General features: G+C 36.5%; 1 protein-coding gene across 1 annotated transcript; it reads right to left on the reverse strand.

Annotated features, from left to right (window-relative positions):
- Positions 1-3489: 3489 nt before the first annotated feature.
- On the reverse strand, positions 3490-5272 carry LOC111785006. Its single transcript, XM_023665491.1, has 4 exons — positions 5021-5272; positions 4231-4442; positions 3897-4152; positions 3490-3786 (listed from the first exon to the last, which is right to left on the reverse strand). Exons 1-4 carry the CDS (start codon positions 5270-5272, stop codon positions 3490-3492), a joined length of 1017 nt encoding a protein of 338 aa, XP_023521259.1.
- Positions 5273-12067: the final 6795 nt, after the last annotated feature.

Genomic DNA, 12067 nt, shown 5'->3' on the forward strand with positions numbered 1-12067 from the left:
CAATTGGGTCACCCGAAACAATAGATAATCGCAAAGATAAGATGGCTTTAGTAGCTATTTATCAAAGTATTAGAGAAAATACGTTGCTACAGTTGGGTGCCAAGAAAATGGCCAAGGAAGCCTGGATCATGTTGAAAAATATGAATTTAGGTGCGGAAAGAGTGAAAGAAATTAGAACGCAGACTCTCTGGCGGGAGTTTGAAGCGTTGAGGATNTTTAGTTAAAAAATAGCTGTCAGGGAGATATTGGGAATAGTGGAACTAGTTTTAAGGAGTGGTGGGATGCTTCTTGATTTGTAGCATAAATATGTAAATTTTTATTATATAAGGAAAATGGTGTCAAGTTCTCAAAGCACACCACAAAAAGAAGAGAAAATTAATTTGTGTGTCTTTGCTTCTTCTCCGCTTATGTTATTTTTTTCTTTCAATTGGTATCAGAGCTACAAGATCAAGGCCTGTTTTCAATCATGTCTCACCTACAGATTGAGTGGTCAAGAAGGGAGAGAGATAAAAAAAGGAGACACGAATTGAGTGACAGGAGCCAAAACACCGGTGCGATAGAAGGTGATGCCTCACATGAAGTGAGTGTACGAATTCAAGAAAAGGAGGGATCTGCCACACTCAAATACCTGATGTTGACAAAATGCAACTATGCAGCTTGGACGATTAAGATGGAGGTATTTATGATGGCACAAGGTGTTTGGGAGGCAATTGGGTCACCCGAAACAATAGATAATCGCAAAGATAAGATGGCTTTAGTAGCTATTTATCAAAGTATTAGAGAAAATACGTTGCTACAGTTGGGTGCCAAGAAAATGGCCAAGGAAGCCTGGATCATGTTGAAAAATATGAATTTAGGTGCGGAAAGAGTGAAAGAAATTAGAACGCAGACTCTCTGGCGGGAGTTTGAAGCGTTGAGGATGGGTGATTCAGAAAGTATTGATGAGTATTCTGGAAAACTCACCATTATTGTCAACAAATTGAGAGGCCTCGACAATACTGTGGATGATATCCAAGTAGTTAAGAAACTTCTACGATCCACCTCTACAAAGTTTCTTCAAATCACTTCAACGATTGAGGAGTTCAGTGATCTCAAAACGAAATCCGTTGATGAGATTATTGGATCACTCAAGACACATGAAGAAAGGTTGCAAGGGTTTGGAGAAAAAGATGAAACCGTTCTCCTCACTCATGCAGAATGGAAGGAACGAGAGAATGCAAAATCCTTAAAGAAAGAATGGAAGGATCAAGGCAGTTCTAGAGGAGGCAAGGGATGGGGTCGTGGAAGATGAAGAGGCCGTGGGAGAAGTGACTGGCATCGAGGAGATGAAGGAGAGTCGCAAACTCAGAAGAAGAAATTCGACAAAAGTAAAATTAAATGTTACAAGTGTCAACAAATGGGACACTTCGCATCAGAGTGTTCCACAAAAGAGGAACAACTCAACTTGATAGAGATGCAAAAGGATGAGAAGTCTTCATTGCTGATGATAGAGGTGTGTGAAATTAAAACCACACATGACAAAGAGCCTGATTTTGTGATGTTGAATGAAACTATAGTGCCTCCACCAGTCAATATTGGAGCTGAAAATTCCTGGTTCCTAGATACTGGAGCAAGCAACCACATGTCAGGAGAAAGGAGGGTGTTTCGTGAGCTCGACGCATCTGTTGTTGGAAAGGTACGTTTCTGTGATAACTCTGTAATAGACATTTGTGGTCGAGGAATAGTGCTCTTCAAATGCAAAACCGATGAGCACTTCATCTTATCACAAGTCTATTACATACCTAAACTCAAAAGCAATATTATAAGTTTGGGACAACTGGATGAGAGTGGAAATAAAATTGTCATAGAGGACAGTGTGGTGAAGATATATGACAGGGCTAGGAGTCGTTATTATGATGACCAGACAATCCAATAGATTGTATGTAGCAAAGCTGAAGTTTGCGGATCAGGTGTGTAAGTAACCAAGAACCCCTACCGTCGAGCTTGACTCAAATTGGTCAGATAGGATAGTATGACAATGCTACTTGAGTTACTATAGTGTGTAAAAATGGGTCAAAGGTTGAGGCCCCAATTTCATGAACTGGTCCTAAGATTGGACTAGGAATTACATGGATAGTTAGCTCAAGATGAGTGTCCTCAGTGTGTGTGGAAATAACCTTGGGCCTCATAAACAAGGTTGCACTGTCGTAAATTCATCTGAGATGGACAAGAGAGCACACAACTAAATTTAGTAGTTGATTGACATTTGGTGTTACTCACCCAAATTCAATGTGACTTTATGGTCAAGTGTTAAGGATCGCCAACTAACCTTACATAGATGATGTTCAGATGACATGATGTCACATTGCCTAACCAAATATGATGAGGATGCGCTTCTACCTATAATATCGATCATTCACTGTTGTAGTAATGCAAGCTGACTAAGTCGAAAAAACAAAAAAGTTGGTTCACCCCAAAGATTAGATACACTGTCTAGTAGATATGCAGCACTAAAACTCGGTGAACAACTTATAGACATCGAGTGGGTTTGTGAGAAGTAAGAGAATCGTTCGAAACTTCGAGGCCTTCCTAGAAGCTCAAATAACTATAGAACTTAGACCCAAACTTTCTAAAGCTCAGAGAAACGTCCATGGTAACTTATTAACATTAGATGCAATGAGAGCTTATAAGTAGGCTACTTATTATTTTTATATTCATCTCATTCTACATTTCTTTTTCAAGTATTCTTTTATTGCCTGTCAAGGTGGAAGAGAGTTTGGGAGCTTCGAAATCGTAGATGGGGCATTAGTTATTTTATAAATTTTTGGTATTTTTGTATGGTTTAAAATTGTATCTTAGGACCCAATTTGTAATAAATCTGAACAACACCTATTTAAACCTGATTTAAATTTGTTTTTAATTGTGGTATTGTTTGTTTTTAAATTGCACGACATTTTACTATATTTTTACTTTTATTTTATTTACATTCGTCTATCTTTTTCGAAATGGTCCAAAGTTCAAAATCTTGAAAATTAGGTTATGACAAGTGACATCAACAACCAAATATACCAAATGATATCGGGAATGTTGATGGAAAAACAAACACATCTTGGTTGTTTTTTTTGACAAATGGAACATGTAATCACCCACCTGAGTGTTTGTAAGGCTGCAAATGTTGTGTTTCATGTCGCATTTGCACCCTATCTTAATCGAAGAGAATTAAAAAACATAAGTGTTTAAGGTTTCTTTGTTCCAAATAACTCTCCTCTCAAATTGTTTTTTCTCCTTCAAATATTTGTTTCCACATATCTCCGGGAGTAGTGGTTTGTTGCCACAACTATATGGTGAACATAATGCAGCTTATACATTACAATACCAATTTGACCATGACTCAACTAGCCAAGGTTAGAGATTTGAATCTACCATGTGTTATTGAACTTCGAAAAAACATAAACATATAACACAATAGTAAATTACATGATGACAGAGTAATACCCGACAAAGATTAACTTATCTGGCCAAAAGTGCCCTCACTATGGCTTCAAACTTTTCAGCATCATGAATTATTAGATGCCCACCATTAAGAACCTCATGATACTGAATCCACGGAAGTTTCTCTGCTATAAAACGAGTAAATGCAATAGGAATGATGCGATCTTCACAACCTTGCCAAATATGAACAGAGCCATTGTTGTCAGGGAACGGATTACTCAAGTCGACGATGGGATCAAACTCCCATTTTGATCCAAAAGAAGCCAGTATGTCTCGATTAAGCGATTCGTGTTCACCTTGTTGCGTCACTTTTTCCTAAATTTGGTTGCAAAAGAAACATTACTTATACTAAAATTTGATAATACAAGCAGTAACAGGCTCATTCATCATGCATTCATTGATCTATAGGAGAGAAAAAAAAGCACCTGGTTATGATTTAGGTGTCCTGAAAGACTCTTTAATATCTCTAAATCTGAATCACAGGGTGTGTCATCACCCACCAACCTTGGGAACCATTTTTGGGTCCTCCACCAGTAGTATAACCAAGGTGTGTAACGTGCAACCCGAAATGTCTGTTGGAAAGATGGAGGAATGCTCCTAAAAGCCTGTCGTGATAAAGCTGAAGGAACGGAAGGCCACCAGTAATTCACTAAAGGAACCACAAGGGAAGCTCCTAAGAGTCTGTAAATAAAGCTTAATTTAGAGTTCGTGAAAGAAAAGTGTATAAGAATTGATGAGTGTGAAATGAAGATTAGGTGCCTGTGTGGAATGTAATTTAGACAGCTCCAAATAGAGCATGCTCCCATTGACCATCCCATTACGTAAAATTTTGTGCCGAGTTGTAATTTGTCTGCTAATTCTTGAATGTCAAAAGCTTCGGACTTCACTGAACGTGCTGGATATGGGTCGCTCTCGCCATAACCAGCTCTGTCGAATAATACTATGTATAGCTTAATCTCCTCTATAAATTCCTGAAGATAAAAGATATTGTGGAGAGGGAGCGGCTAATTTAGGGAATGATTATGGATTTATAAGTAAGGAATACATCTCCATTGGTATAAGGCCTTTCAAGGAAGCCCAAAGCAAAGTCACGAGAGTTTAAGCTCAAAGTGGACAATATCATACCATTGTGGAGAGTCGTGATTCTTAACATGGTATCAGAGTCATGCCCTTAATTTAGCCATGTCAATAGGATCCTCAAGTGTCGAACAAATAAGTTGTAAGCTCGAACAAAAGGTGTACTTTGTTCGAGGGCTCTATAGGCCTCAGGGGAGGCTCTATAGTGTACTTTGTTCGAGGGGAGTATTGTTGAGGATTGTTGGGAGGGAATCCCACGTTAGCTAATTTAAGGAATGATTCTGAGTTTACAAATAAGGGATACATCTCCATTGGTACGAGACCTTTTGGGGAAGCCCAAAACAAATCTATGAGAGCTTAAGCTCAAAATAAACAATATCGTACCATTGTAGAGAGTCGAAATTCTTAACCGATATGATTGAATACATTTAGTAAACAAAGACAGGGTAAGCAAAGAAGAAGGATTTGTTACTTGAGAGGCAGGTAAGTGCATGTCTTTGGAGTTATTGTAGCTATGGCAAATAATGATTTTGTATTGAGCTTCTTCCTTTGGAACGCCTACTTCCCTGTAGGCCAAATGCCTGCCATCCCTGAGCTTTACTCTGGGTGAAGTCAGTGGAGGGCCGTTTGTAGATCCACATATCTTAGGAGGTGGAGGTTTCAGTGCTTGATAAACCCATCCAAGAAGACCCACTGCCAATGCTAATACTATTGCTACAATCATTGCCTGGAGAAACTAGAACTTCATTACTACCCATGTAGGTGATCAATTGTATTACTGCAAATATGTTACGTCGAATCAAGTAAAGCGGCGGCCCTCAAGAGGCGCCTATCCGACCACACGAGGACAAATATAGAAGAATGTCATGATGCGACCGAGGATGATGATGCATCATCCAACGTACTATACAACGTGTGTATTGAAAAGTAGACAAGACATAAACAAGACAAGGGAAATGTGTAAACAAGAGTGTCAAAGATAGACTTGTTAAACGGCTAGGTAGAACCTTGAGCTTTAACCTCGAAAGTTGGTGTTCCAGAGAGAATTTGAGCATGCAGTTCTGGAGTAAAGTCTTTCCATATGAAATATGAATGTTCGTCAAATTTGGTGTTAATTGGACACCGGACAGATGCTCCACAACACTGTATGATTGTTCGCCAAAATGACGTCTACCTCAAGAACATTGAAAATGCCTCAAAATGTACTATAGATAGATGTGACTAGTTGTCAATTCTTCCCACCTAGGTTTTATGCTATCAAAACCATTGTTGTTGCCTACTCGCTTTTAGCTTATAACATTGTTTTTTTTTTTTTAAAATCATTTTCAATGTATTTCATCGCTCACGTTTTCTAAAAAATTTCTCTCAAACGTGACTTGAGGCTCGAGCATACGTCGATATTTTCCGCAAAGTGCGAATTTCACACGACTGACTTGTTCGCTAGTTAAAAAAAGTGTTACACAATCACCATATTGCTGCTGCAAGAGTGCGATTGTGACATCGTGCATGTCCTCCTATTAAATTGACAATGAATTCTCGGAAAGCTTGAACCACTTGGAGCAGAAATGTCACCAATGTTATGCAACACAAATAACCCTCGAGGTTGTACGTAGTTTGCTTAACTCGAATGACGAGAGATAGAAAATCTAATTGAAAATCAAACCATTAAAGTAGTTTTCTAAATTAGAGATTCGAGAAACCAAACTAATATCATTAGGCACGATTTGATTTTGCAAAACACCACCAATCACAAACACTTAAATTTGTTCTCTTCTTTGAACTTTTTCTTTTGAGCTTCCCCTCAAAGTTTTAAAATGCTAATATTATGGAGAGGTTTCAACACCTCTATGAATAAGAATATTATGTTCCCCTCTCCAATTAACGTGGGATCTCAGAATCCACCCCCTCAAAGCCCAGAGTCCCGGCTGACACACCATTCAGAACTTGATTCTGATACCACTTGTAATATCTAAGTCCACCACTAACGGATATTGTCCTCTTTGAGTCTTCCCATCCACTCTTCTCCTCAAAGTTTTAAAACGCGTCTACTGGGGAGATATTTTCACACGTTTATGAGGAATGTTTCGTCCCCTCTCCAACCAATGTACGATCTCACAGAAATCTTACTAAAAAACGATTGTAGCCCATCTTCGATCTAATAATAACCATTTTCTTTCACGAAACCATTAAATTGGCGGACCCAAGAACAATCATCCCAAAACTTTGAACTTTTTTAAGTTCAAACCAATAATTAATAAACCAAAAAGCACAACCGAAGAACATATGGAAGACATTCTACATTATGCTCTTTGTCGGTATGGAATCTAAAGTTGTTCCAACCACACCTATTGTTTATAATTTGGTTACTATTTATTCATCATCAACCAATGGAATATTACTCACTTTTTAATACTCTCTTTGTAATAGCCCAAAAGAAAATAACAAATAAATAAACAAACAAACAAAAATAATTAAATTAAAGAAAGAGAAGAATATTAAATAATAATAATAATAATAAATTCTCCACTTCTCCGAGGAACAGAACAACAAAAATGACAAAGAAAACAAAAATGTCAAATTTTGTCGGAAGAAAAATGCAGCTTTACCAGAGGATGTATGTGGTCGGAGAATTTGTCTTAGGTAAATCTTTTCTTTGATTTTATACTGATTTTGTTTCATTATTTATAAAAACTAAATTGTGTCATAGTTAAATCTTCTGGATTTTATTACCTTATTTATATTTAGATTTTAGTCAATCTTTAGATTTTGTTACCTTATTTATATTTAGATTTTACTTATAAATTAAAGGATAATAACTAAATTAAAATTTTCTTTTTATTTAGTTCGGTAAATTGCTTCATCATATATAGCCATTTTAATTTTCTTTAATTTTAAGAAAGAAAAGAAAATCAGAATCCATGAAAAATGACATACCCGGAAATACATGTTTAGAAAAAGAACGGAAGTTTTAGGAGTAAGAATCAATTAACAAAATTAGATAATAATATCTATTCATAATAAATACAAAGAACTTCCAAGATTAAATACAAAGAACAAAGAGGAAGATTAAATATAGAGAAATATTTTAATGTATCTAATAATATTAATTATTTTAATATTTAATATATCGAATATCTTTATATATCTAATATATTAAATACTGTCGAAACATTTTTAAATTAAATATATTTGTCTCTTTTTATATTTAATATATGTTAATGTTTGATTAATCCACCATGGGAAAGTTATCTTATTTATAATCAAATAAATTATAAGGATATGGAAATAATAATAAATGGAAATAAAAATAAATGGAAAAATATCTATGGTAATAAGGCAAATATTAGATATTTGCCTTATAATAAAATATCAAATATAATATATATGGTAAACTATAATTTATTACTAAATATCCTTAACACTATAATATATTATATATTAATTTTAACGTTTCAAATTAAACATATTTTTTCTTTTTGTATTCAATATATCTAATATATTAAATATTAATTTTAACACCTAAATTAAACCTATTTTCTCTAGGTTCTAATAATACAAAATTAATTAATTAAACTCTTTAATTAATTAATTAATTTTTCTTCAAGTATGTAATTTGGTTAAAAGTTTGTTTTACCCTTATAATTAGATCTTACATGAGTGTCATTGATTCTCTAAAGAATAATTTGTTTATGATCCAACATAAACTCAAGTTTCTCTCAAGCGAGTGAGAGGATGAGGTCCCATTGTTAAGTCCAAAATCAGAACTTAAAGATACCTCTTTTGGAGTCCCTACTTAGATTAAAGCATTTAACATAAGGTCGATGCGTATAAAAAGGATACCGCTTACTTATAAAACTAGTGCGTACCCGATGATGCCTAGGGATTAAGTGGTATGAGCTTGGTGAGTTATGTGCGTACAAAAGTGGTGCTTACAAAACACCGTGTATAGAAGTGATACATATCCCGAGTGTAAAAAAGACCTATTTCTTAATAACGAGATTCAAAGGGATCCACGAAAATTAAACATCATAAATTACATAGAATAAACCAAACCCCCACCTAACCTAAGGGCAGCCGACATACATAAATGCGACGTCATCATCTGTACATGGATGTTTTACCTTTATCTGAAAAATAAGAGTAGCACGTGTCTTGAGTATTTTAAGAAATTCTCGATAAGTAACCCCATTGTTGTGGTCAAGATACACAAACACATGCGATATGATGAGACCTATCCTTTTGAAAACAACATGGCATGCCCTTAGGTAGCTTTCTAATCGAGGCAGGATTGGATGTGTAGTACTTCTCTATCACACCCCACGTATGCGCATATGAACCTAATAGGCGGGCTTGCGTACTCCCTGGGCCATGTCTTGTCAGGTTAGCACTCGCTAACGGACTACCAAATGTTACGATTGTGTGACACTTGTTCTAATCCAATGTACAAGTTAGGCATACGGAAATCATAAGTCACAGACAATTTAGATGTATAATAGAGTCTTGGTCATGTTTGAGAAAATATTTTAAAATCGTGAGCAAGGAAATGTGTTGAAAACAATTGGTAAGAAAACGATGTTAAATGCTAAAAACAAATAAGTAACAACCACAACCACAACCTTGATAGCATATAATTCGAGTCGATTAGGAAGAATTGACTAGCCATATATAATACATTTTGGAGAGTTTAGACCTTGACGGGTGTAAACATGATTTTGACTAAGGATTACAAATCTCGTATTGACCAGGCATGATTTTGAGTTTGCTTGTCCGATCCTGTTCGCTTGTGTTCTTTAGCTCAGTTCCGATTTAAACCTCTCCAGCTTATATTTGCTTTCATCCTGCCAGCACTAGATTGCGATTTCGTTTCTCTGTTTTATTTTAGTTCATTATTGCAAATTCAGTCATCAACAACACTAGAATGTTTTCCATTACCGCCCATATTGTCCTAGACTCTGAATTGGGTTACTCTATGTATAAATAACTACTCTACTACCGAACTACATGTATTATGTGCCAGAAAACACTCATACAACTAAGAGAGGAACCAACTTACTCATTATTATTCAACTTGTTACACAGTACATAGTATATATATAGACAGAATAGCCACACTTACTGCTAATAACTTCCCTTAACCGCTAATAACTTCCTTTAACCGCTAATAACTACCCTTAACCGCTAATAACTTCCTTTAACTGCTAAACTTTCCTTAACTGACATAATTTGAAATACAAACGGTAAATAAAATGAATTATGGTTAATACAAGATTAAATCAACTAACAAATCATCCCCTTAATCTTGTATTTCGATCTTCACATTCTTACATTCTTCAAACCAATTCTTTCAGTAAACGTCCTAACCATATTCCTTGACAAGCAGCTGACGTTGCTGCAATATACTCCGCTTCACAGGATGAAAGTGCCACCATCTTTTGTTTCTTTGAAGTCCATGTAATTGGATTCCCATGCAATTGTTTCTTTTTACTTATTTGCCTTCACATAATGACATTCGATATCAATAGTTCCTTTCACCAGTTTTACTACTTGTTCAACGCTACCGCTACCGCCATTATCGCCGCCTTCCTTCTTCTCTGTCTTCGTTTCAATGGGCAACTGCTTTTCATTGACAGTTTTAATTACCTGTTCTACTTGTCCGGCCAACAGCTTTTTCTCAACAAGTTTAATTACCTGTGCTACTTCAATTGCATTGCCAGGAACAATGGCCTCCTTCTCCTTCTCCTTCTCTGCTTTCGTTTCTCCGGTGACCTGTTTTTCAATAGCACAGCCATTGTTTCTGTCCTCCTTCTCCTTCTCGCCGTCACAATCCTTCTCTTTTATCTCATTTGCTTTCGCTACCTCCGTTGCCACATTCTGGACCTCCGCCATCGCTCTTCTCCTCGGATTCAAACTTCACAGCGCCAATGATTTTCTCGCCATCGCTCTTCTTCTCTTCTCGCTTCTCTGTTTTTTCCTCCGATTCAATCTTCACAGAGCCATCGATTTTCTCCTCATCGATTATCTTCTCTGTTTTTTTTCACAGACGCAGCCTTCACATCTCCATGTCCTTTTATCTCTACAAGTGATCCATCTCCGAACTTCACCGTGCCAGTCACTGACTCGTTCAATTCTGAGAACCAACTTCGACAACCAGTCATATGATTGCTGGCTCCTGTATCTAGGAACCAAGTGTTACTTTTCTTCTCAATTTCTTCCGGGACAACCTTCTCTTCATAAAGAGCCATCTCCGTCAACTCTGGTGAACTGAGAGTTCAGACTTCACAAACTTGTGTTGTAAGTAAGGCTGACTCATCCTNAGACTTCACAAACTTGTGTTGTAAGTAAGGCTGGCTCATCCTTGTCACTTTGCGTCTCAGCCAAGTGCGCCTGATCCTCCCATTTCTTCGATCTACAGTCGGATGCATAATGGCCAATCTTTTGACAATTATAATGCTTCACCTTACAACATTCTGAGCATAGTGGCCTAGGCCTTGACAATTGTACACTCATACAACTAAGAGAGGCAATAAACCAACTTTTTCATTATTCAACTTGTTATACAGTACATATATAGACAGAATAGCCACACTAACTACTAATAACTTCCCTTAACCGCTAATAACTACCCTTAACCGCTAATAACTTCCCTCAACGGACATAATTTGAAATACAAACAGTAAATAAAATGAATTACGGTTAATACAAGATTAAATAAACTAACAAATCATCCCCTCAATCTTGTATTTCGATCTTCACATTCTTACATTCTTCAAACCAATTCTTTCTCGAAGCTCCACAAATTTTTGTCGTCCTAATGGCTTCGTAAGTATATCAGCCAATTAATCCTCAGTTTTTACATGATCCACTTCAATCTCTTCTTTTTGCACACATTCACGAATGAAATGGAATCTCATGTTTATATGTTTGCTGCGATCATGATGAACTGGATTTTTCGCTAATGTTATAGAAGACTTGTTGTCGATATTTAAACGAACTGGATTCACTTCCTTCCCATGCAATTCCTTTAGTAAACGTCCTAACCATATTCCTTGACACGCAGCTGACGTCGCCGCAATATACTCCGCTTCACAGGACGAAAGTGCCACCATTTTTTGTTTCTTTGAAGTCCATGTAATTGGATTGCCATATAAGAAAAACAATGTCCCCGTAGTGCTCTTTCGATCATCTATATCTCCAGCAAGATCACTATCACTATATCCGATTAAGCGATTTTCTACTTGCTTTGCCTTCACATAATGACATCCAATATCAATAGTTCCTTTCACGTACCTGAGTATCTGCTTCACAGCTGCCATATGAACCATAGTCGGAGCTTCCATATAACGACTCATAACTCCAACGGAATATGATAAGTCAGGTCGTGTGTTCACTAAATAACGAAGACTTCCGATAATACTCTTATAAAGAGTGGAATCAACAGATGTACAATTACTCACTTTGCTTAGTTTTGTTTTCGGCTCCATAGGAACATGACACGGATTACAATCCATCATTCCAAGTT

Source organism: Cucurbita pepo, unplaced genomic scaffold (genome assembly GCF_002806865.2).
Source record: "Cucurbita pepo subsp. pepo cultivar mu-cu-16 unplaced genomic scaffold, ASM280686v2 Cp4.1_scaffold000330, whole genome shotgun sequence".
NCBI classification, from domain to species: Eukaryota; Viridiplantae; Streptophyta; class Magnoliopsida; order Cucurbitales; family Cucurbitaceae; genus Cucurbita; species Cucurbita pepo.

Coding starts and splice junctions, on each gene's coding strand:
- LOC111785006 (XM_023665491.1), bottom strand. CDS start 5,272: ATGATTGTAGCAATAGTATTAGCATTGGCAGTGGGTCTTCTTGGATGG. Junction 4,443..5,020: donor TGCACTTACCTGCCTCTCAA/GTAACAAATCCT, acceptor TTTTATCTTCAG/GAATTTATAGAGGAGATTAA. Junction 4,153..4,230: donor CTAAATTACATTCCACACAG/GCACCTAATCTT, acceptor CTTTATTTACAG/ACTCTTAGGAGCTTCCCTTG.